The sequence below is a fragment of the Panicum virgatum genome, chromosome 1K (assembly GCF_016808335.1).
Source record: "Panicum virgatum strain AP13 chromosome 1K, P.virgatum_v5, whole genome shotgun sequence".
NCBI lineage: Eukaryota > Viridiplantae > Streptophyta > Magnoliopsida > Poales > Poaceae > Panicum > Panicum virgatum.
In genome coordinates, this window is record NC_053136.1 from 12,887,125 (window position 1) to 12,908,767 (window position 21,643).

Sequence of the window (21,643 nt, forward strand, 5' to 3'; positions counted from 1 at the left end):
TGAAGAAGAGAAGGACATCCACTTGAGGAGAGATAAAGGTCTAGTTCTAGTTTAGGGTTTAGAGCTATAATCAAGTTTTATCATCCCTAGAAAGGATTATTAGAGACCTTTTCATGGATCTCTAATCAACATCAGTTCTAGAGGTACTTCATATCTTTGTTATGATCACGGTTGTATCATTGATATGATTTATTATCTAAGAGTATTTGATCATATTCTAGTTCTTTATCGTGATCACCTTGTTCATGATCTATCTAGTTCTTGTTTAGCTAATAATCAACCTTCACTTTAACCCGATCTTAGTCTACAAGTCCGGCATGGTACTGTCGAAAGTGATTTGCATTCTTTTCCCGGCCGGCCGGCAGAGGTGCTAGCTACATGAGCATTGTTGGTTTTGTGGGTCGGGGGCAGTACTGGTAGTCTTGTGTTTCACGAAGACTGCCGGAGTCAAGACGTACTACGCTCGTCGGCTCGTGTGGAAATTGTTGGCACCTCTGTGTTCGTTATCCCCGCTAGCTCATTATTGAGATGGGAACCAGGCAGGCCGCTGGACAACACAAAGAATTCTTCTCGAGAGGACAACAAAGTTAGGCAGCAGTTGATCATTCATCGACAACGTCTAAACGAAACATATATTATTCCCTGCTACGTGGATTACACTATTCCCTGTGGCCGGACCTGGGAAGACCAAGCGACTAGTTCGAGAAACTGAAATTTAGGTTGCGTCATCATTGATCGTTTCAAAAATCCAAAGGGATTTGACTAGTCAAAAAAGCAACTGGTCAGTATGGAAAATCTACCGATGAATGATTTCCTCTTGTTTTTATTTGCCCCCAAGTGGTCGACAGTGATGATGATGAAGTGGCGGTAGATAAGGACAGAGATCGATGTAAGGTGATGAGAAAAACTAGACGTTAGCAGAGGTTAGTCAAGCTAGCCACGATGAGTTGCGGCGTCGTCGTCGCCGTCGCCTTCCTGCTCCTCCTTCTCGGCGGCGGGCTCACCGCGTTCGTCCCGGCGGCGGCCGCCGCCGATGTCTGCGACAACGTTAAACAAGTGGCCACCACCCTCCCCAAGAACATCTCCTCTTCCCCCTTGTACTTCGCCAGCACCACCTTGGGCCAAGCGCCCGACGTCATCTACGCGCTTGCACTCTGCGGGGGCGACGTCATCAACGGCACCGCCTGCGGCAGCTGCGTCGCCAGCGCGTTCGACAGTCTGCTAAAACAGCCGTGCTCCACGGCTGGCCACTACTACGGTGACTGCAATGTCGCGTACTCCACCAACGACATCCTTGCGGCGGCGCCCTCCTCCAATAATGCCACGGCAACAGCAGACGCCGACGAGACGCTCTACACGCTTTGGAACGAGAAGAACGTCACCGGCGACGATTCCGACGTCCGCCTCATCGTCGGCCTCATCCACGACCTGCTGGTCCAGACGGTGCAAACGGCGTCCACCGCCGCGCCGAGGCGGTTCGCCACGGGCGCCATGGACAGCGGCACCACCTTCCCCACGGTGTACTCCACGGCGCAGTGCACGCCGGACCTGTCCGCCAGCGACTGCCTCGCGTGTCTCCAGCGTCTCATGGCCATGATCAACTCCACCATGGCCCTGCGGATGGGGGGCAGGATCTATGTCATACGCTGCTATTTCAGGTACGAGGCGTATTTGTTCTACGACAGCCCAACCATGATACGTGTCGGCCCGTCATCGGCGCCGCCGCCTGCTCTGACTCCAACCTCGCCGGGACACAAGAGTAAGTTTAAGTCCCCATTGTTAGTTAGTTAGTTGTAATCTCTTCCTAGTTAAGGTGCATATGTATTCTCTCTCTCTCTCTCTCTCTCTCTCTCTCTCTCTCTCTTATTAACTACTAATCAACATGGCGGTGAGATCAGGGAGTAGGAGCAAGCTCTGGGCAATTCCTGTAGCTGTGGTTCCTCTAGTGGCAGTAGCATTTCTCTGCTTCTTCTACTCCCCTTGGTTCAGAAAGTACAGGAAAGGTGTGTGAATCATTTACTCAGGAATGGTTATATGGTATACCTAAAATTTTATGACTAAACGACATTAAAACATTGTAGTACATGGAAACGAGATATTCTCATCTGTGTATACATTCAGGTAAATCAGGGAGGTTACAAGCAGGATATAGGCCTACTCTCGACTTGGAGGCCAAGGATGAACTAGTTTGGGATGGCAAGAACTCAGAGTTCTCGGTGTTCGACTTTGAACAGGTGCTGGAGGCCACAAATAATTTTTCAGAAGAAAACAAACTTGGACAAGGTGGCTTTGGTGCTGTCTATAAGGTAAATTTATTAAAAGCAGATATGCCATCTTCGAGATTTTTTTTTGTTCAGTGATTTTATCTATACCATGCTTGTGTGGATTAATTGGAGTCATTATACGACCTACTAGTAGCTAATACTACTTTTTAACATTTTGTTTTGCACCAGGGCCAGTTTGCTGAGGGATTGGAGATAGCAGTCAAGAGACTCGCTTCACATTCAGGCCAAGGATTCACAGAGTTCAAAAATGAAGTCCAGCTCATAGCCAAACTCCAACACAGAAATCTTGTTAGGCTCTTGGGATGCTGCTCTCAAGAAGAAGAGAAAATTTTGGTATATGAGTACTTGCCAAACAAAAGCCTAAACTTCTTTATATTTGGTATGTATAATTGCATTTCTATTTTTTGCGTGTAATTGATCTAATTTAGTGTGCATTTTGTTTTTTTAAGCATTAGAATAACTAAAAAGATACTTAAATTTTTGTTTATGTATGTGTCGTTCTTCTACAGTTTAGTCTTTAATATAGGAATGAGTACCTCTCCTACGTGTTTGAGAATATTTTGTTTGTGCTAGATCAATTGCCAATGGGTATAGTTACCTCCCTAGGTAACTGATGGGTTGTGCACATCCTGAATATTTTTCCAGTTGTTTTCCTCATGTTATACTAATGATACGCAATTAATTTGCAGATGAAAATAGAAGAGCTTTGCTAGATTGGTTCAAACTTCTAGTAATAATAGAAGGAATAGCACATGGGCTTCTTTATCTACATAAGCACTCCCGGCTGCGTATCATACATCGAGATCTTAAGCCAAGTAACATTCTATTGGACAACGAAATGAATCCTAAAATTTCAGATTTTGGGCTTGCAAAAATATTCAGCTCAAATAATGCTGAACGAAACACTACACAAAGAGTGGTCGGCACATAGTAAGTTTCAAGAAACAAAACCACTTGCGGGCATTTATATTACAAGTCAACAATACGCAAAGATTATTCTGACCTGTATAATAAACCATTTTTAGTGGCTATATGGCTCCTGAATATGCTTCAGAGGGTATCTTCTCGATCAAATCGGATGTCTTCAGCTTCGGTGTTCTAGTTCTTGAGATCCTTAGTGGAAAACGGAATTCTGGTAGCCATCAATGTGGAGATTTCGTTAATTTTATTGGATATGTGAGTTATAGACACATACTTAAGCATATAGTTTTTCATGTCTGTTTGCTAACAAACTTATAATGTGCAATGAAATTATACACAGGGATGGCAATTGTGGAAAGAGGGGAGGTGGATTGATCTCGTTGATGCATCATTGCTTCCCAATAGCCATTCGGAAGAGATGATGCGGTGCATTAACATTGCATTGTTGTGTGTACAAGAGAATGCTGCCGATCGACCAACCATGGCAGATGTTGTTGCAATGCTAAGCGCTGAGACCACCACTATCCTGGCTGAGCCTAAGCAGCCAGCATATTTCAATGTGAGGGTCGGAAATGAAGTGACATCCACTACAGCAACTGAGTCATGTAGTATTAATGATATGACCATATCTGTCACATATCCTAGATAGTTTTTTGGGTATTATGTGGTTTCATTGTCCAATGTAGTATCAATAATAACCTAATGATTGTGTAATAGTCTAAAGCATCCTTTGGAACATATAAATCATGTGGAAATTTCTCAAACACGCAGGATTAAGGAAAAATTCCTGCATTCGGCCTAAGTATTGTTTTAAATGTGTGATTATATCCACTTTAGTGTATCAAAGAGGCTTTGTACTTGGAGTGTCGAATTAGCTATATTCTGCAGATTTAATTTTCTTCCTATAAATTGAATTTCTATCATAGGCCTAGCCCATATGATCCAACAAAATATATTTGATCTGAAAGATGTTCAATTTTCTTTTCAAATACTGCCTCCGATCAAATTTAGTTGACATTTTAGACTTCCTATAGATAGTTAATTTTTGTGACCTGAAACGTCAAGTTTTGGTGGCCGGAGGGGAGTACTTAGTCATTGAGATGATTGCTAGGACTTCTGAAGGTTCTACCTAAGGGCCAGTTTGGATACTCTTGGATTGAGGGGTATTGAAGTGGATTGGAGGGGATTGAAGAGAATTTTAAACTATTGTGGATTTAAACACTTCAATCCCTTCAAACCACTCCAATCCAAGAGTATCCAAACTAGGACTAAGATTGTTCTATTCCCCTCCTTTTGAATTTGAGAGTAGTAGCTAAGGCTGAGGCAGAGTGATTTTTCTTCCAAATAAGACTAGAATAAAATTTCCCTTTTCTAAAAAAAAGTATCATAACGGTCTGCTTACATATATACTTATGTTAAGCTAACTCGATGCGATGTAGCCCACTCACCTTGTCAATAAGAACTCAACAAACACTCAAACAGATGTATTAGTGCTGTTTCTGAATGGATGATCCAGATCGAGATGACACCATTAATATCATTTTGCAAGTACACGAATACAGTGCGGTTCTTAATAAGGAGCCAATTGAAGAAGTTATCGGTGGTGCCCATGGCTTCCAAATCAAGGTTTCAAACCACTTTTAAAAAATGGTGTTTCAGCTATAAGTCATAAGTAGAGACTCCACTTCTAGATTATGGTGTGTATCTTGGGTATCTCCCAATAGGAGCACAACGAGGATAGCAGCGATTGAGTTGAAGAAGTAATTTATCAAAGTATATAACCTTAATAAATTAAAATGTCTTTTTGTCAAACAGAAAAGAAAAATAATCCCTCCCTTCACAAACACAGACACACATATAATGTTGCATGAATATATTAAAAACTAGCATCCTTTAAACTTTGAAATCGAGGGAGTATACATGAGCCATTCTACTATTGCTACCGCCGGCCGGGGCATGAAGAGTAAACAAGTATCGAAGAAAATCGTTGGTGATGCCGTGATTGATGGTTTCAAAATTAGGTATTAACTGTTGAAGCCGGCAGGATTTTTGATCAGGCTAGGTGACGATGACTCGTTGACTTGGAATAAGACAGAAGCTAGTAAAGAATGCACCGGTGGGTACGGTGTCACATCAGAGTAGACTGACTGCGCTTTGGATAACGTGTGTTTGCCGTATATCGGACGTGAGCGAGGATAGCAACAAGGGCAGAATCTACTCCGTATCAAATAATAAGCCAGAGTGACGACTGACGACCCTTCTGGTTTTGTTTTCCTACTCAAAACATCAGGCTTTTATATTTTAATTTACTTCCTCTCCTCAGGTTTTGACCAGGGTAACTTGAAAAATCATAAAGTCCTATTTATTTGTAGCCACTTTCGAGGAAAGGTTGGAATTCCAATGCTACTTAACTTTTCATTCTCCACAACTTCCATGCATGAAGTTTGTCACGATCAAGAATTTTTCTTTGGAGAATTTTGATTTTTCTTGACAGCATTTGAGTTGGCCAAACTAGTCTATCAACCCGTGCTCTCGCACGGGTTAGAGTCTTAGATACAGTATGTGTTACCGTACAACATATATAAATCTATTTTATACTTAGTTTTTTAAAATAGTATATTTTGCTACTTTAGATGTATGCTTGATTGATTTAGTTAATCTTTGATACGAATGCAGAAGTAGGTAATTTTTAATATAAATTTGAGGGGTTACCTTCATTATACTATCGGTCATAATAACTAAGGTGAACAATTTAGATATAAATTATAGGGGCTATTTGGTATTATCCATTGTGGTTGCAATTGTGACCAATTAGGTACGGAATTTAGAGTGTTATTTCAAATTTTCTTTCATAATGACAGGGGTAATTAATATGTAGTTTTAGAGTTTATTTAATATTTTTTCATAATGGCAGAGGTGGACTTAACTAAAACCCTGATCTTAATATGCCAATTGATGATCAGATGTTTCTTATTATTATAAGAAATTTTATGATTTAATTTTTTTTCTAGCGCATCTTGTGAGGATTAACGTGGTGACTCCAAAAGAAGTCTCAAATTAGTAATAGTAAGATTAGCACAAAATATTCGTTTCATGGAAAGGTTTCTAGCATCTTTATTTTAAAAAAGTTATGGGATCATTTAGTAGTGAAAAATTGTAAATGTGAAAAATCTGACAAAAAACCGAAAGTAATTTTGACAACGGAAAAAAACTATAAAAAAAGCTAGAATGTGCTTTCGTTGGGAGTTGAACTCGAGACCTTTCATAAGGGCAGAGGTGAAAATGGAAAAAAAATTGCTAAAGAAAAGAAGTAATTTGCTTTCATTGGAAGTTGAACTCGAGACCTTTCATAATGGCAGAGGCGGGTAATTACTTGGAAAACAGATCTAACGGCTATAAAAATTCCAATCTGCTAATTGATGATCGGATGTTTCTAATTATTGTGAGAATTTCTAGGATTTATGTTTTTTCCTAGCACGTCTTGTAAACGGTGCATCCTTTGAAACCTTAAATAGCAAAGTTGTTGCACAACTAGTACGTGTTTGTTATAGAAAGTTATGCTCGAACCTTCTATATTTTGAACTGTAGTGAGCAACATTTTAACATTTTAAAGAAGGACCCCCTTAACACTAAGATATGCAACCAGCACTACGGCATCTCGATTTCACACCATGAGCTGTGAATCCAGTATTGAAGAGAGATTCCTAGGCAGGGGAAGTCAGCATTGGGAGGGACTGACTGACGCGTGACGCGTGCCTATGGTCCTCCCGTTCGTAACGGTGCCGGCGAGATGAGGCAGTCGTTTTAGCTAGCACACCGTGCGGTAGGGGTTAAGTTGTTGCTGGGTGATCATGTCCAGGGTCTGAAGACTAAGGCCTGACGACTAATTAGCTAAGATCAACTCCCAACAATCTATATATACTGCTGATAGCGCGGCAGAGTTTCAGCAGCTACCTGACCAACAACTGTTGCATGAACACGTTTGCTTCCCTTCAATCTGCTGATAGCCATGGCGGGCATCGTGCTGCTCATCATCGTCAGCTTCCTCCTCGTGCTGCCCTCCTCAACGGCGATAGGGCAGACCTGCGGCCACGCCGGCAACTACACGGCCAACAGCACCTACCAGTCCAACCTTGCCTCAGTCGTCGCCACCCTAAAGAGAAACACCTCCTCCCTGCCGCTGCTCTTCGCCACCGCCACCGCCACCGCCGGCGCCGGCCCCAACGCGGTGTACGGGCTGGCGCTCTGCCGCGGTGACATCACCACCAACCTCACGGGGTGCGGCACCTGCATCGACGGCTGCTTCCGGTACGCGCAGAAGATGTGCCCCAACGACAAGGCCGCCAGCATCTACGACGACAACTGCCTCCTCGGCTTCTCCAACAACAAGGACATCCTCGCGCAGCCCAACAACATCACGCAGGACATGGGCACCTTCTTCCAGTTCTGGAACCAGCAGGTCATCGCCGGCAACGCCACCGTGGTCACCGCCGCCGTGCACGGGATGCTGAACCAGACCGCCCAGCTGGCGTCCACCAACACCCCGAGGCTGTACGCCACCACCGTCATGGATGCCTCCAGCAACGCTATGCCCACCACGCTCTACTCCATGGCGCAGTGCACGCCGGACCTTTCCGCCGCCGACTGCCAGGCCTGCCTCCGGCAGGTCATCGGCTTGGTCAACGCCACGCTGTCCGTACGCCTCGGAGGACGCGTTCTCCTGCTGCGCTGCAACATCAGGTACGAGAACAACATGTTCTACGACGGCACGCCCTTGAAGCGGATCACCGCGGCATCACCCAGCCCTCCGGCTGCGCCGCCGACGACGCCCACCACCAATAGCCGCAGTATGTGGCATCAAGTATTTTATTTGCTTTATGATGATGATCAGACGCTTAATTTCAACTTGGGGTGTTGATTATTCTTTTGTGTTTAATCTGTCTAGGACCCAGGATAGAGGCCTGGGCGATTCCCTTGTTCGTAGTACCTCCTCTGCTGCTAGTCGCACTCTGCTTCATATTTTACTGTCGCCGGCAAAGAAGAAGGAACAGAAAAGGTGGGGTTGCTGCTAATTACCGAAATATCCCTCGTATAATTCTTCCAGTTAGATGGTTCGTACTATGTTCATCCACTAAAACGCATTTGAGCAGATCTAACTCATTGCAGCACTCTCTATTGAATTATGCAATGCAGGTAATATGCGATTACGACAAAAGCTTACCTACAACTTGCAAGGACAAGACAAGCTAGATTGGGAAATGGAAGCAGAACTTTCAGAGTTTTCAGTTTTCGACTTCCATCAGATATTGGAGGCTACAGATAACTTTTCTGACGAAAACAAACTTGGGGAAGGAGGTTTTGGCCCTGTCTATAAGGTAGTAATAAACACGCAACACAAATGTGCTATGTGATCAGAAAATCAAATAAGCTACTCCCATACGGCTATCAAAATTTCATCATACCACCTCCTGAAACTAAGAATACAATAATCATACCAGGATATATGCCCTCATCATGGTATATATGTGAAGTTTGCATATATACTCGGTTAATGTTGGTCACGAACGCTAACTAATAACCTACTTGTTAAAAAAAGACTGCCGCAAAAATTCATTTAGAGATGAGGAGCATTGACAGAAGATGGGATACATTTAATTTGCTTTCACTCGTTACCTGGGAAGTGGGAACTGCCAGACTTGTGCATCATAAAGCAACCTGATTGCGACAAAGTAACACTGAGGATCTTGTGAATATTCTCTCTTTACAGGGTCAGTTTCCGGAGGGAATTGAGATAGCAATTAAGAGACTTGCTTCACATTCTGGGCAAGGTATCGTAGAGTTCAAAAATGAAGTGGAACTCATAGCAAAGCTCCAACACACAAATTTGGTTAGGCTCTTAGGATGCTGCTCTCAGGAAGAGGAGAAAATTCTGGTCTATGAATACTTGCCCAACAAAAGCCTGGACTTCTTCATCTTTGGTATGTGTTCTAATTTTTAATTTAGGTTTGATATTGATTACCATATCGGTGTTCCGAAATTAATGAAAATTCAATATTTTGTTTATAGAAGCCATATGAGCATAGTTCACTCCCAACTCCCGATCCACATATTTATATCAAGTTTCCAACTTCTTATTGTTCGTTGAGGGGTTTGCTACCTATTATACAAACATTTAACTGATTCTGCAGATGAAAATAGGAAATCCTTAACATTTAACTGATTCTGCAGATGAAAATAGGAAATCCTTACTGGATTGGAGCAAACGTCTAGTGATTATTGAAGGAATAGCGGAAGGACTTCTCTACCTACATAAGCACTCCAGGTTGCGTGTCATACATCGAGATCTTAAACCAAGCAACATTCTCTTGGACAGCGAAATGAATCCTAAAATTTCAGATTTTGGGCTAGCGAAAATATTTAGCTCAAACAACCCCGATGGAAATGCTACAAGGAGAGTGGTTGGCACATAGTAAGTATCATAGAAATTGATCCATTTAATAGCATCTATATATAAATCTACCATGCACAGTAATTTGAAATTTATGTACTGTTTTAGTGGCTATATGGCTCCTGAGTATGCCTCGGAGGGTCTCTTCTCCATCAAATCCGATGTATTCAGCTTTGGTGTTATCATTCTTGAGATTCTTAGTGGAAAAAGGAATTCTGGCAGCAATGATTGTGGAGATTTCATCAATATCCTTGGATATGTAAGTTTATCGGCTTATATGTAGCATGTCAAATTATTTTATTAGTTTGGTGCTATATCTACATCAATTATATATATATATATATATCTGTGATGAAATTGCCAACAGGCATGGCAATTATATGATGAGGGGAGATGGAATGAACTCGTTGATGCTTCATTAGAGCCCCTGCATCACTCAGCTGAAATTATGAGGTGCATGAACATTGGATTGTTGTGTGTACAAGAGATTGCAGCTGATCGGCCAACCATGTTAGATGTTGTTGCAATGCTAACCAACAAGACTAAGATCCTTGCCGAGCCAAAGCACCCAGCGTATTTCAACGTGCGGGTAGGAAATGAAGAAGCATCCACTAATGCTACTGAGTCATGCAGTATAAATGAGATGACCATATCTGCCACAACTGGTCGATAAATTTTGTTTGTGCCATGTGGAACATTATTGAGCCAATTTTTATGGAACTTTTATTTTCGACAACGTGCAATAGCAGAAGGAGACAATTCAAAGAAATGTAGTACCATGGATGTTATTATTATATAATGCTTAATTTTATTAAGCATGTTATATAGTGTGCATAACTTATTCTATATATTTTGCACAGCATTTCCTTTTTTGGAAATAGTATGGGAATCCTAACAGTAGGGCAACATGCAAACTACAACATATTTCTCATGGTCAATCTATAAACATAAATTATGTTGTTAACTATTTGAATTTCTAGGAATCAATAGCCTAAGATATAAATGTTTCACTTGCTAAATCGTAATCTTTCTAAAAAAACGGAGGGAGGCAACAAATGTAAGTATTTCTAGGATGCTAGGATACTTTAAGCGAGAGTGGAAAAGACTCCACTGCCGCTCATTAAAGTTTTGGAACTAGTTTATGATTGATGTAATTAAGAGATGATTAACTTTTGGTTGATGTAATTAGATTAGCTTTTGATTTGCATAATTAAATAGTGACTTGCCCCAGGTTGGTGCAGTTAGGATTGGGCATTGTGAGAACTTAAAAGTCCTCATATTTGTGGAGAATTTCAAGAATTCAAAATTCATACATTTATGGAGGGAGAATATCGTAGGTATTTGCTTGGTCAAATATTCTGATGGCAAGAGGGAATATCTGCATGATGCATTCCACGAAAGCATTGAATTGGAACCCAACTGACCGTAGCGGTGTTCGTCAAATTCAATCCCTCCGAGGAATATTCTAGTCTCTCTAAAACAATTGCATCTTTCATACCAAAATCCTCTTCAGCAATATCCTCCATATCACATCCCTATACCCAACCATTCAATATTTTATTACATCACTCCAATCAATTCAACATGCTAGGTTACAGTTGTAATAATGATTAATTGAAGGAATACATTAATAAGTGATTAATTAATTTGTAAAGCAGTGAAAAAACAATGATATTGGGCCTACAGTACAGTAATGCATATTGGGCCAAGCAAACTAGTATTTTCCGTTGATTGTATCCATCTTCTGGAAGGTGCCAAGTTCAGCTGTCTTCCGATATTTGAGATATGTGCAGATCAACTGCACGGTTCACCGGATGTACACGCAACCTCGGGATCACCTCGCGAACCAGGCCCAGCTTGCAGGAGCGTAGCACGAACCAGGCCGAGAAGGCTGGCTAGCACATCCATAATTACTATCCATCTTTCGGAAGAAATATAGCCCATATAACTTCTAGTGTTTGAGATTCATGCAAACAACTACAACCATTAGATCCACATAAACTCTAGCCTCTCTCCCATCTCCCTCTTGTTGCTCCCTCCCCTTCAGAGCGCGCCGCCACGCCGCGCCACCCCGCCGCCGGGTTGCGCCGCGCCTGGCCCCGCGCGCCGGCCCACCATCGGCCTGCGCCGCCGCGCCGGTCGCCGCCGCCGTCTCCGCCCCGCACGTCGACCGCCGCCGCTGGCCGCCCCGGTGCCGTGCGCCGGTCCCCGGACACAGGCCGCCGCCTCCGTCGGCGACCCCGCACGCACCCGCGCCTGCCCTGCGCCGCCTCTCCGTGGCCCATGAACGGTACCTCGTCCATGGGTTCGTTGCTACTGGATGTCGTGACTTCAACATTCCACCTACACTGATTCAGCATTCCACCACAACTAATTCAACATTTTACCCGCACCGATTCACTTTGGATGTATACATTGTTGAGCTAGTATTTGTAAAATGTTGAACTCTACGCACACAGCTACATCACCGGCACTCTTTGCCTACTTCCTCGCCGTGCTCTCCGCCCGCTTTCTCGCCGTCGTTCTCTCTCCTCCTCTCGCTTCCCCTCCACGCTGGCGCAAGCGCCTCCCTCGAAAATTTCAGATTTTGGACTTGCAAAAATATTCAGCTCAAATAATACTGAACACAATACTACACAAAGAGTGGTCAGAACATAGTAAGTTTCAAGAATAACACTCCTTACTGTCATTTATGTTACCAATCAACAATATCAGTGAGCCTGACACGTATGATAAACCATCTTTAGTAGCTATATGGCTCCTGAGTATGCTTCGGCGGGCATCTTCTCAATCAAGTCAGACGTCTTCAGCTTTGGTGTTGTAGTTCTTGAGATCCTTAGCGGAAAACGGAATTCGGGTAGCCATCAATGTGGAGATTTCATCAATCTCATTGGATATGTAAGTGTTGAGCACTAAATTGGGCAGGTGTAGCGAAAATGGCCTCTCATGCCATGTTTCGTATCTTAAGTGTTGGACATTGATTGACAACACAACACTTGGACTAATGTGTTTGTTGAGATATACACTTGCAGATATTTAGGTCCAAGGGATGGAGAAAGGAGAGTGCCAAAGGCTAGGCCCGAAGGGCCACTCTTACGGGGGTTCGGCTCCCTACATATGAGGTAAAGGGCAAGGTAACAAAATCATGCATCATTGTAGCTCAAATGCCTCTCTATGTTTGCACAAGCATGCTTTTATTTCTTATACCCATTTGGCATCTTTGCCTTAGCTTGTGTTTCCTAGTTTACTTTTGGTGAGTTGCTTGGACTAACATTATATTTTGAAGCAACTACACATAAGCTTAAAATTGGTGTAAAAACACCATTTCTTGCATGGCACATGCTATAGAAAGGTAAAGGCATCCCTAAAATTGAGATCGACATGGTAAGCTAAGGTATGCCTTCAATTGGTGTCATGTTTCCAAGTTATGGAGTTTAGATCCCCATTATGTGAAATACATGTGCATACATTTGGTTAAGTGATTCAAACACTATTGCACACATTTAGGGGGAGCTAGCTCTATAGCTTGTGTCTGTGTGACTAATATGCTTTCAAGTGTTATTTTTGCAGTCACCTAGCTCTATCTCCAATGCATCAAGCTTACAATTGGTATCCATATTTCAAAGGAGAAGAGCAAGAAAATGTGGTATAACAACCCCTCTCTAGTCCATTCCTTTGCTACTAATGCTTTCCCTTGGCAAGTGGTGCTTTGTAGGCCTTTTAGGTGTCTTTTAGGTGATTTTATGCCAAAGGGGGAGAGAAGGTAACAAGGCAAGCAAAGGGTAATAATCAAGCAAGCACACTTCTTCCATCATGGACAAAGGGGGAGTAATCATGGCCAAAGAAGAAAAGGAAGAGAGAAGAAGTGTTGCAAGGCATAGAGATAGGGGGAGTAAGCACACTTCTTCCATCATGGACAAATGGGGAGAAATCATGGCCAAAGAAGAAAAGGAAGAGAGAAGAAGTGTTGCAAGGCATAGAGATAGGGGGAGTAAAGAAAAAGATGAGAAAGGGGGAGTACCATGCCCAATTAGGATCAATAACCCAAGTGGTTTAAAAGCCGAAAGTAATCAACTGATTGGTATCTTATGCCGGTGGCATTTAACTTGGGCATGTGTAAAACCATCCAAGCAAGTTAAGTGGTTTCTAACTTAAACTTATGTCAATTCTTTCAATCATTTCATTTATCTTGCTTGCTTTGGTTGTGTTGTCATCAATCACCAATAAGGGGGAGATTGTAGCGAAAATGGCCTCTCATGCCATGTTTCGTATCTTAAGTGTTGGAGATTGATTGACAACACAACACTTTGACTAATGTGTTTGTTGAGATATACACTTGCGGATATTTAGGTCCAAGGGATGGAGAAAGGAGAATGCCAAAGGCTAGGCCCAAAGGGCCACCCTTATGGGGGTTCTGCACAGAAAACCCTCCGACAAAAGGCCCGGCACGATGGACAAAGTCACGGAGAAGATCGAGCAAAGAAAGAAGCAACACAAGGAAAATAGCGTGGATTGGGCTGTCCGACCATGCGGATCGGACAATCAACAGTGCCCATCCGATCCTCACTGAGAAGCTCGATGCATAGCGGATACATGGACCGGACTGTCCGACTGGGTTGAGAATGAACGAGTCGGACAAATCAAGGAAAGACTATCGCTGGCTAGGGTTTGCTCTATAGACCAGACTGTTCTACCCTACGGATCGGACAAACATTCTAGTGACACCCTAAGTGAAGTAACACAGTGGATTTACACTGACCGGACTGTCCGACCCTTGGATGATGAATGGATCGGACAAATATTCCAAAGACATCCAACTTGGGGACGGTGGAGGAAGTTATATGGATCGGACTGTCCGACCCACTTGAAGACGTCAAGCGGACAAAGTCAACAGCTAGTTAACGGCTAGTTTGGGCACAGTGGAAATATGTGGATCGGACTGTCCGACCCACTAGACCGGACTGTCCGACCCCCTCGGCACAGTAACGGCTAGTTTTGCCCAACGACTATATGGAGTGCCTTGGCCTATATATACCCCCCCCAATGGGTCTTGGCTGAGGTGTTGGAGTTCCCTGAAGTGTAGAAGAGCTACCCAAGTGAAGAACAACTCCATCCACCACATTGAGACCATAGATCACACATTTGGCTAGGTTAGAGCTTTGTATAGGTTAGTTCTTGAGAGAGCAACCTTTGTATTGGAGCCTTGCTGCAGCAAGCACACTTGGTGACCGCCGGAGGACCCTCTGACTTGGTGTGGAGCGGCACGGCACTTGTGTGGGGACCAGAGACCCTTTCTTGGTGAAGAAGCTCTGACGAAGAGGAAGAACGGGCCGGGGTGACCGAGAGAGATTGTGGCGGGGGCCTTGCCTTGGTGGCTTGGTGGCGCTTAGCCTTTACTTGCCGGGAGCCTTGGTGGCGAGCACAAGACGGTGATCGGGAGAGACTCGATGCCTTAGGCTTCGCCTTGGTGGCGGGCTGCCGTGGACGTAGGGAGGACTTGGTGTCCAACCGAACCACGTTACATCGTGTGTCTTCCTCGGGAGTTTGCATCTCCTTCTCTCTACTTACCGCATTTATGTTTCCGCACTTATACTCTTGTTTGTGTGTGGTAGAGTAGAGTTCGCAAGTAGTTGAGCCATAGTGTTAACTAGCATGTTTAGGACGTGTTAGGTTTTGTATACTTGCACTAGATGTTTTATGAGCCCTAGGTTTTAGCGCGCGTTTAGTGACCCAATTCACCCCCTCCCCCTCTTGGGTCGATCCCTACAGCAGGCTTGCTGCCGGCCGCTCACCGGACAGTCCGGTGAGCAAGGCCTGACAGTCCACCGCTATCGGAAAGTCCGATGGGGCTTACCGGACAGTCCGGTGTAGTCGAGTCCGAGAGGAAACTCACGATCTGTGCGGGATCTTCGGGGATTTCAACTTGTACAAGGGTCTAGACCTCCCCTGTATATACGAAGGGGCACGGCCAATTGAGGGCATCCAATCGACATACAACCAATTTAATCTACTATTTTGCATTTATAAACCCTAATCCCAATTTCTCTAGTTTCCCCAATCCCTTCTATGATTTCTTAGACTAATTCTCCAATTTCCAGTCTCCTTCTCCGGTTTCCCAGTCCCCTTGCTGCCTTAGCTCGTCCCTAGGTCGAACTAGAATCCCTAACGACCTTCTTCCTCGCCAGCAGAGGTTTCTAGGCCTATCCTTGGTGATTGGCGCCGAACAGCACCTACACACTTTTTTGGCGACTCCGCTAGGGAAGAAGAAGAAGGTAACAGATCCGAAGGACACGATCACCATGACCAAGGCTTCGGATCACACCGACATTACCCAGGAGAACATGGTAAGGCCACGATCAATTGTCAGCCGCGGATCAAGAGGCGTTCAACAAGCACATGGCTAAGATCACAGAGAAGATGAAGCAGGGGTACTGCTCAAGCTTCAACGTAGATCGCCACAACCACATCGTCAAGGAGAAGGACTCCGACATCGCGGTCTTCCTCCCGACACCCAAGGTAAGTGCACCCCCACCCACTTCCCTTACCATGAACGACATTGAAAAGGCCATCGGAAGTCACGAGTCTAGGATCAAAAAGCTTCTCTTTGATCTGAACAACAAAGTAGATCGCATGAATGGAAAATTAGTCACTCCTGTTTTTCCATCGTACGATACGGTCGCCGAAACGGCCTCTCCCGCAGTATCGGCTGAATCTAGGTCATTACAGGTCCAACCCATATATGGGATGCCGATAGGTTCCTGCCCCAACCACACCGGTCCAGGTCCCACCACCGCCGCCCACGCCGTCCTCTCCCCGCCCGACCGCGCCGGCCCCGTCATCCACTTGCCCTGCCACCGCGTGCGCGTGCCCCTCGATCGCCACCCACCCCCCTTTGCCGCTGCCTGCACACGCCCTCAATTGCCGCCCCCTACCGTGGGCACCGCGCCCACTAGCCATTGCCGGCCGCCGCCCAACCCCGCCCTCCCTGCCTGCCTTTCCCCACTATCACCATGTGCCCCGGCCTCCGCCTTTGGAAGCGCACCCGCCGGCCGCTGTCGGCCAACGCTCAGCCCCGGCCTCGGCTCTTGCTCCACCCGCTGTCGCCACGCACCCCCTGCCGCTCATGTCCCTTTGGCGCACAGACAACCGCACCACGCCCCCCTAATCCACGCGACGATAAAACCTCCCCCTCGGACGCCGTCCCTCATCACCCCGCCGTCCCCGCCCTCCCACAGACCCAAGTCCCTTCCCCCCTAGCCAAGAGGCCGGCCATTCCATCTTCCTCCCTCGCCCATGATCGACGACAGCTACATAGAACACCTCATCCTAGGCCTCGCCTTTCATCCTAGTTTTCCTCCTCTTTTGCTTCCTTCGCCTTTGGGAAATACTACACCCTCTCACCTCAGAGCAAGACAAGAAGAAGTAGCCCAGCCCAGCAACTGTAGCGAAAATGGCCTCTATGCCATATTTCGTATCTTTAGTTTTGGGGACTGATGAACAACGCAACACTTGGACTAACGTATTTGTTGAGATGTATATTTGTAGTTATTTAGGTCCAAGGGATGAAGTGAGAAGGTGCCGAAGGCTAGGCCCCAAGGGCCGTCCCCTACGGGGGTTCCCTACCAGATCAACCGACGACATCATCGGAACGTGCATCGGTGCATCTGAAGCCCCCAGACAGAAGCTGAAGAAACTGCTCTCATCGGATCAACCGACGTTGAAGGAAATGAACCCATCGGTACAATCAGCCTAAGAGCAGTGAAGGTGGTGGAGTTCTATGAACATCGGAAGAACCGACGTAAGCATCGGTATATCGTCGGTGCAATTGAACAGAAGGTGTTGCAGCTCAACCCCCAGAAGATTTACACCCATCAGATCGACCGACGCAGTCATCGGATCAACCGGCGAGGGTCATCGGTGGAATCAACGGCTAGTTAGAGGATTCAAATGTTCAGAGTCATCGGATCAACCGACGCCTAGGAGTTTGTTCTCATCGGATGATCTGATGTAGACGACTTTTCTGGGGTACTTTATCCCAATGGCTAGTTTGGAGGCCTTGGCCTATATATACCCCCCAAGGGGCCTTGGCTGAGTGTGCTGGAGTCCCATATGAGATAGAGGTGCTACCCAAGTGAAGAACACTCCATCCACAACATATGAGAGCTTAGTGAACACATCAAAGCCAGGTTAGAGCTTGTACAGGCTAGTTCTTGAGAGAACTTCCTTGTATCTTGAAGCCTTGCTGCGGCAAGCATCTTGGTGATCACCGGAGGACCCTCCGACTTGGTGTGGAGCGGCACGGCACTTGTACGGGGACCGGAGACCCCATTCTTGGTGAAGAAGCTCCGACGAAGGGGAAGAACACTCCGTGGTGACCGAGAGAGACGGTGGCGGCGGCCTTGTCTTGGTGACTTGGTAGCGCTTAGCCTTTACTTGCCGGGGCCTTGGTGGCGAGCACAAGACGGTGATCAGAGGAGACAAGGAGTCTTGGTGGAGGCTTTGTCTTGGTGACGGGCTGCCATGGACGTAGGGAGGACTTGGCGTCCGACCGAACCACGTTACATCACGTGTCTTCCTTCGGGAGTTTGCATCTCCTTCTTTCTTCTTACCGCACTTACGTTTCCGCATTTACTCTTGTTTGTGTGTGGTAGTAGTAGAGAACGCAAGTAGTTGAGCCTTAGCGATAACTAGCATGTTTAGGACGTGTTAAGTTTTATACACTTGCAATTAGATTGAACCCTAGGTTTTTAGCGAGCGTTTAGTGACCCAATTCACCCTCTCCCCCTCTTGGGTCTCCCTACAGCAACCCAAAGAAAAGAAGCCACCACCTCTCATGAACCCTCACACCAGAGAGTGACTTCCGCTCCGTTACCTACTCCTCACCCTAATCGTAATTGTATGCCTTCTAATCCTGCTCTGCCTAGCCACTCGTCCCCGGGAAGAAGAAAAACAAGAAGAGTTCTTATGTTAGGCAGGCTACACCAAGATGAAGAAGCCCGCACCAATCACAAAGCTAACCTCTCAGGGGATAAGCAGTTTCCTAAGTGGGGTAGCCACCCCTCTGCGGATCTAGGGGAGCAAGAACCCCAGGCCATCAAGGCGCAAAGGTTCCTTGGAAAAGTGACCACTAGTGGAAGATAAAGTGCCTTGCTGAATTCCGCCATCACCACTGGAAAGACCCCCCCCCCCCCCCCCGCAAGCCGGCCTAATGCATGAGGTCACAAAGATAAGAATACCTCTTTTGTATGAGGAAGGCTTGCACCAGTAGCGTAGTAGAGCGATTGTTGTGGAAGCATCCTATCACTTGAGTGTGTAACGTGTTGTAGCTAGAGTAAGGCTATTATCCCTACGCCGAATCTCGAGGACAAGATTCATTTTAAGTGGGATAGATTTGTAACACCCCGGAAATCGCGTCCTGGAAAGTTCGCTGAAAAACCACCTTAATTAACTCACAAAAGATCATGTCGTGTCCTAACTAACAAACCACCGTGAATCTCCTAAACACAAGCCTAACAATAGATGGCAAATAGAATACCCAACCCTAAAACCAAAAACATGAAGTAATAAAACAAGAAAGAAAACAGAATCAGAAAAAGGGAAACCCACCCCACTCTCCCTTCTCTCTCGGCCCGGCCCACTCCTTCTTTCCCCCTCCATTTCGGCCGCCATCACCCCAGGCCACTCCCCCCCTCCTCGCTTGGACCGCCGCCACCCCTCTCTTACCCTCGGCCCGCCTAACACCGCGGCACGACCCTAGACAATCTCCCACGTCACCCCGCCTCCTTTCCACCTGGGCCGCCAGCTCCCACATCCCGTCTCCTTTTCCCCTCCTTCGCGTCGACGCAGCCCGCCTTTTCTCCCTCCTTCTCCATTGCCTTCTTCCTCGGCGCGCCGAGCACACGAGCCGGCCCTGCTACGCCGCCACCGAAGCCACCCGACCCTGCCACCCTGGCCCCGTCGGGCATCTCGCCGTGCCAGCTCTACCACCCGGCCCCGCCATGCCGCCGTGATGTGGCTGCCGAGATGCCGTCGCCATAACTGCGCCGCACCGCGCCAAGCCGACCTCGGCTCCGCTTTGAATGCCCGTCGTGTCGTTCACCTCACACGACGACGCACGCCGCTGTAGCATCTTCCCCTCCTAGCCCCACCACCCGGTCCCGCCCCAGTGACACATACGGCGACACATCCTCGCCCGCGGAGATGCTATCCACCGTGGTGCCACGCCGCGCCTCACCCCGGCCGCCGACCATCTCGCCATACAATACCCTGTCCTCACCGACGACCGGCCCCACCTCAGCGCCTTCACGCCAAGATACCACGACCCACGCCCCGCCTGCCTGACCCCGCCGCCAAGCCACGGCAACCGCGCACATGGCGCGACACGCGCCGCGTCCCGTACCCCGCACCTCCACCCCGCTGACACGCCGTCCCCGCCGTCGCCCAAGCATCTTGCGATGCCAGCTCCGCCAAGCCGGCCCCACGGCACCGCGCCAAGCTTTCATTCACCTCCCCGGGCAGCCTATTTAAGGACCACGCCGGGGAGCTCCTTCCATCATTGCCTCCACCTTGCCCGACGTTCGCCACCCAAATTTGCCACCTTCTTTCTCCCTCTGTCCAATTCCGGCGAGCACAAGCCCCGCCCCACTCTTCCCCATCACCACGGCACCGCGCCGAACCTCCTCCCTCCCTTCACCGAGTCCCCACCACGCGGGAGCTCCCCGCCGCCGAAGGCCACACACGCCAACACCGAGGACACACACCCACAGCCCCAAAATCGACCACGACGACCCCACCACCAAGTTCGCCACACCTCCCTGAGTGCCGCGAGGCCACCCACGTCGCTGGAACCGGCCGAACGGCGGAGAACCGCCGCCGCCCGCCGCCAGCGGTCCAACCGGAGAGAACCGGTTCAGCCGGCCGCTCCCCGTTCACCGCCTCTGACGCCGTCCCTCCCTCCACTCACCTCTAGGTGGGCCCCGCGCAACTGGCGTCACCGTCCCCGTCGCCGTTTCCCCGCCCTGACACCATCACCTCCCCGTCTCACTACCACGCGGGCCCTCGCCCCGATGCCGTCAGCCGCCGCCGACCACCATCCCGCGCACGGGTCGTCCAGTGGGCCGCGCGCCGGGTTGGGCCAAGCACCCGCGCGCTGCACGCTCGCGCGCCGCGTGCCAAGCCGGGCCAGGCCACGCGTCTGCGCACCCGCACGGGCCGAAATCTGCTCGAGGCCCAGTCTGCAATTTCCCATGGGTTAAAGCCGAAAATCCACCAGTAAAAGACCAAAACTACCCCCTGAACTCTCCAAAAAGACCAAAACTACCCCCTGCCCAATCAACACCCATATCCCCTCCGTTTAAACTCCGATTTAAGTGATTCTTGTTCCTAAATTCATCTAAGCCCACACTCTATCCATTCAAGACATCCCCAAACACCTCACCAAAAGATTCCCTCCCCTTTTTGGCCAAGCACAACCATGAGACCCCCACCCCTCCGTGCATCTAGAGAAACCCAAGTGGTGCACCGAATGTATGACCGAAGGACACTTCATGTTTGAGTGCAAGGCACCTCCCAAGGAGCCAATGAACAAGCAATTAAGAGCATTTGCTTTCAATGCTCACTATCTTCTTCAAAGAAATTCCAATGGTGTAGTGAAGGCAAGGTTCTTGGGGAAGAAGGATGACACAAGGCCTAGCAAGTTATGGGTGCCCAAGACACTCATTCCCAATACTCCTAATCCCAATGCCAAATGGACACCTAAACCCAAGCCTAAAGCACCTATTCTTAGATGGGTGCCCAAGTCTCAAGCTTGATTTGCTTGTGTGCAGGAGAACTACAAGACCGGTAGATCACATTGGGTGATGGATAGTGGATGCACTCAACATATGACCGGTGATTCTCGGATGTTCACCTCACTTAGTGGGAATGTGGAGGATTATGACAAGATCACATTTGTTGAAAACTCCAAGGGCAAGGTTGAAGGGTTGGGCAA

General features: G+C 47.2%; 2 protein-coding genes across 2 annotated transcripts; both read left to right on the forward strand.

Moving 5' to 3' along the window:
- The first annotated feature begins 871 nt into the window (after positions 1-871).
- Positions 872-4,052, forward strand: LOC120695575 (cysteine-rich receptor-like protein kinase 10). The gene is made up of 7 exons (XM_039978790.1): positions 872-1,759; positions 1,899-2,003; positions 2,122-2,306; positions 2,454-2,664; positions 2,975-3,215; positions 3,311-3,461; positions 3,547-4,052. The coding sequence occupies exons 1-7, from the start codon at positions 943-945 to the stop codon at positions 3,853-3,855; spliced, it is 2,019 nt and encodes a 672-aa protein (XP_039834724.1). The 5' UTR covers positions 872-942; the 3' UTR covers positions 3,856-4,052.
- Positions 4,053-7,060: 3,008 nt separating this feature from the next.
- LOC120695586 (cysteine-rich receptor-like protein kinase 10) lies at positions 7,061-10,502 on the forward strand. Its single transcript, XM_039978796.1, has 7 exons — positions 7,061-8,053; positions 8,152-8,262; positions 8,400-8,581; positions 8,974-9,184; positions 9,435-9,675; positions 9,763-9,913; positions 10,022-10,502. The coding sequence occupies exons 1-7, from the start codon at positions 7,216-7,218 to the stop codon at positions 10,325-10,327; spliced, it is 2,040 nt and encodes a 679-aa protein (XP_039834730.1). The 5' UTR covers positions 7,061-7,215; the 3' UTR covers positions 10,328-10,502.
- Positions 10,503-21,643: the final 11,141 nt, after the last annotated feature.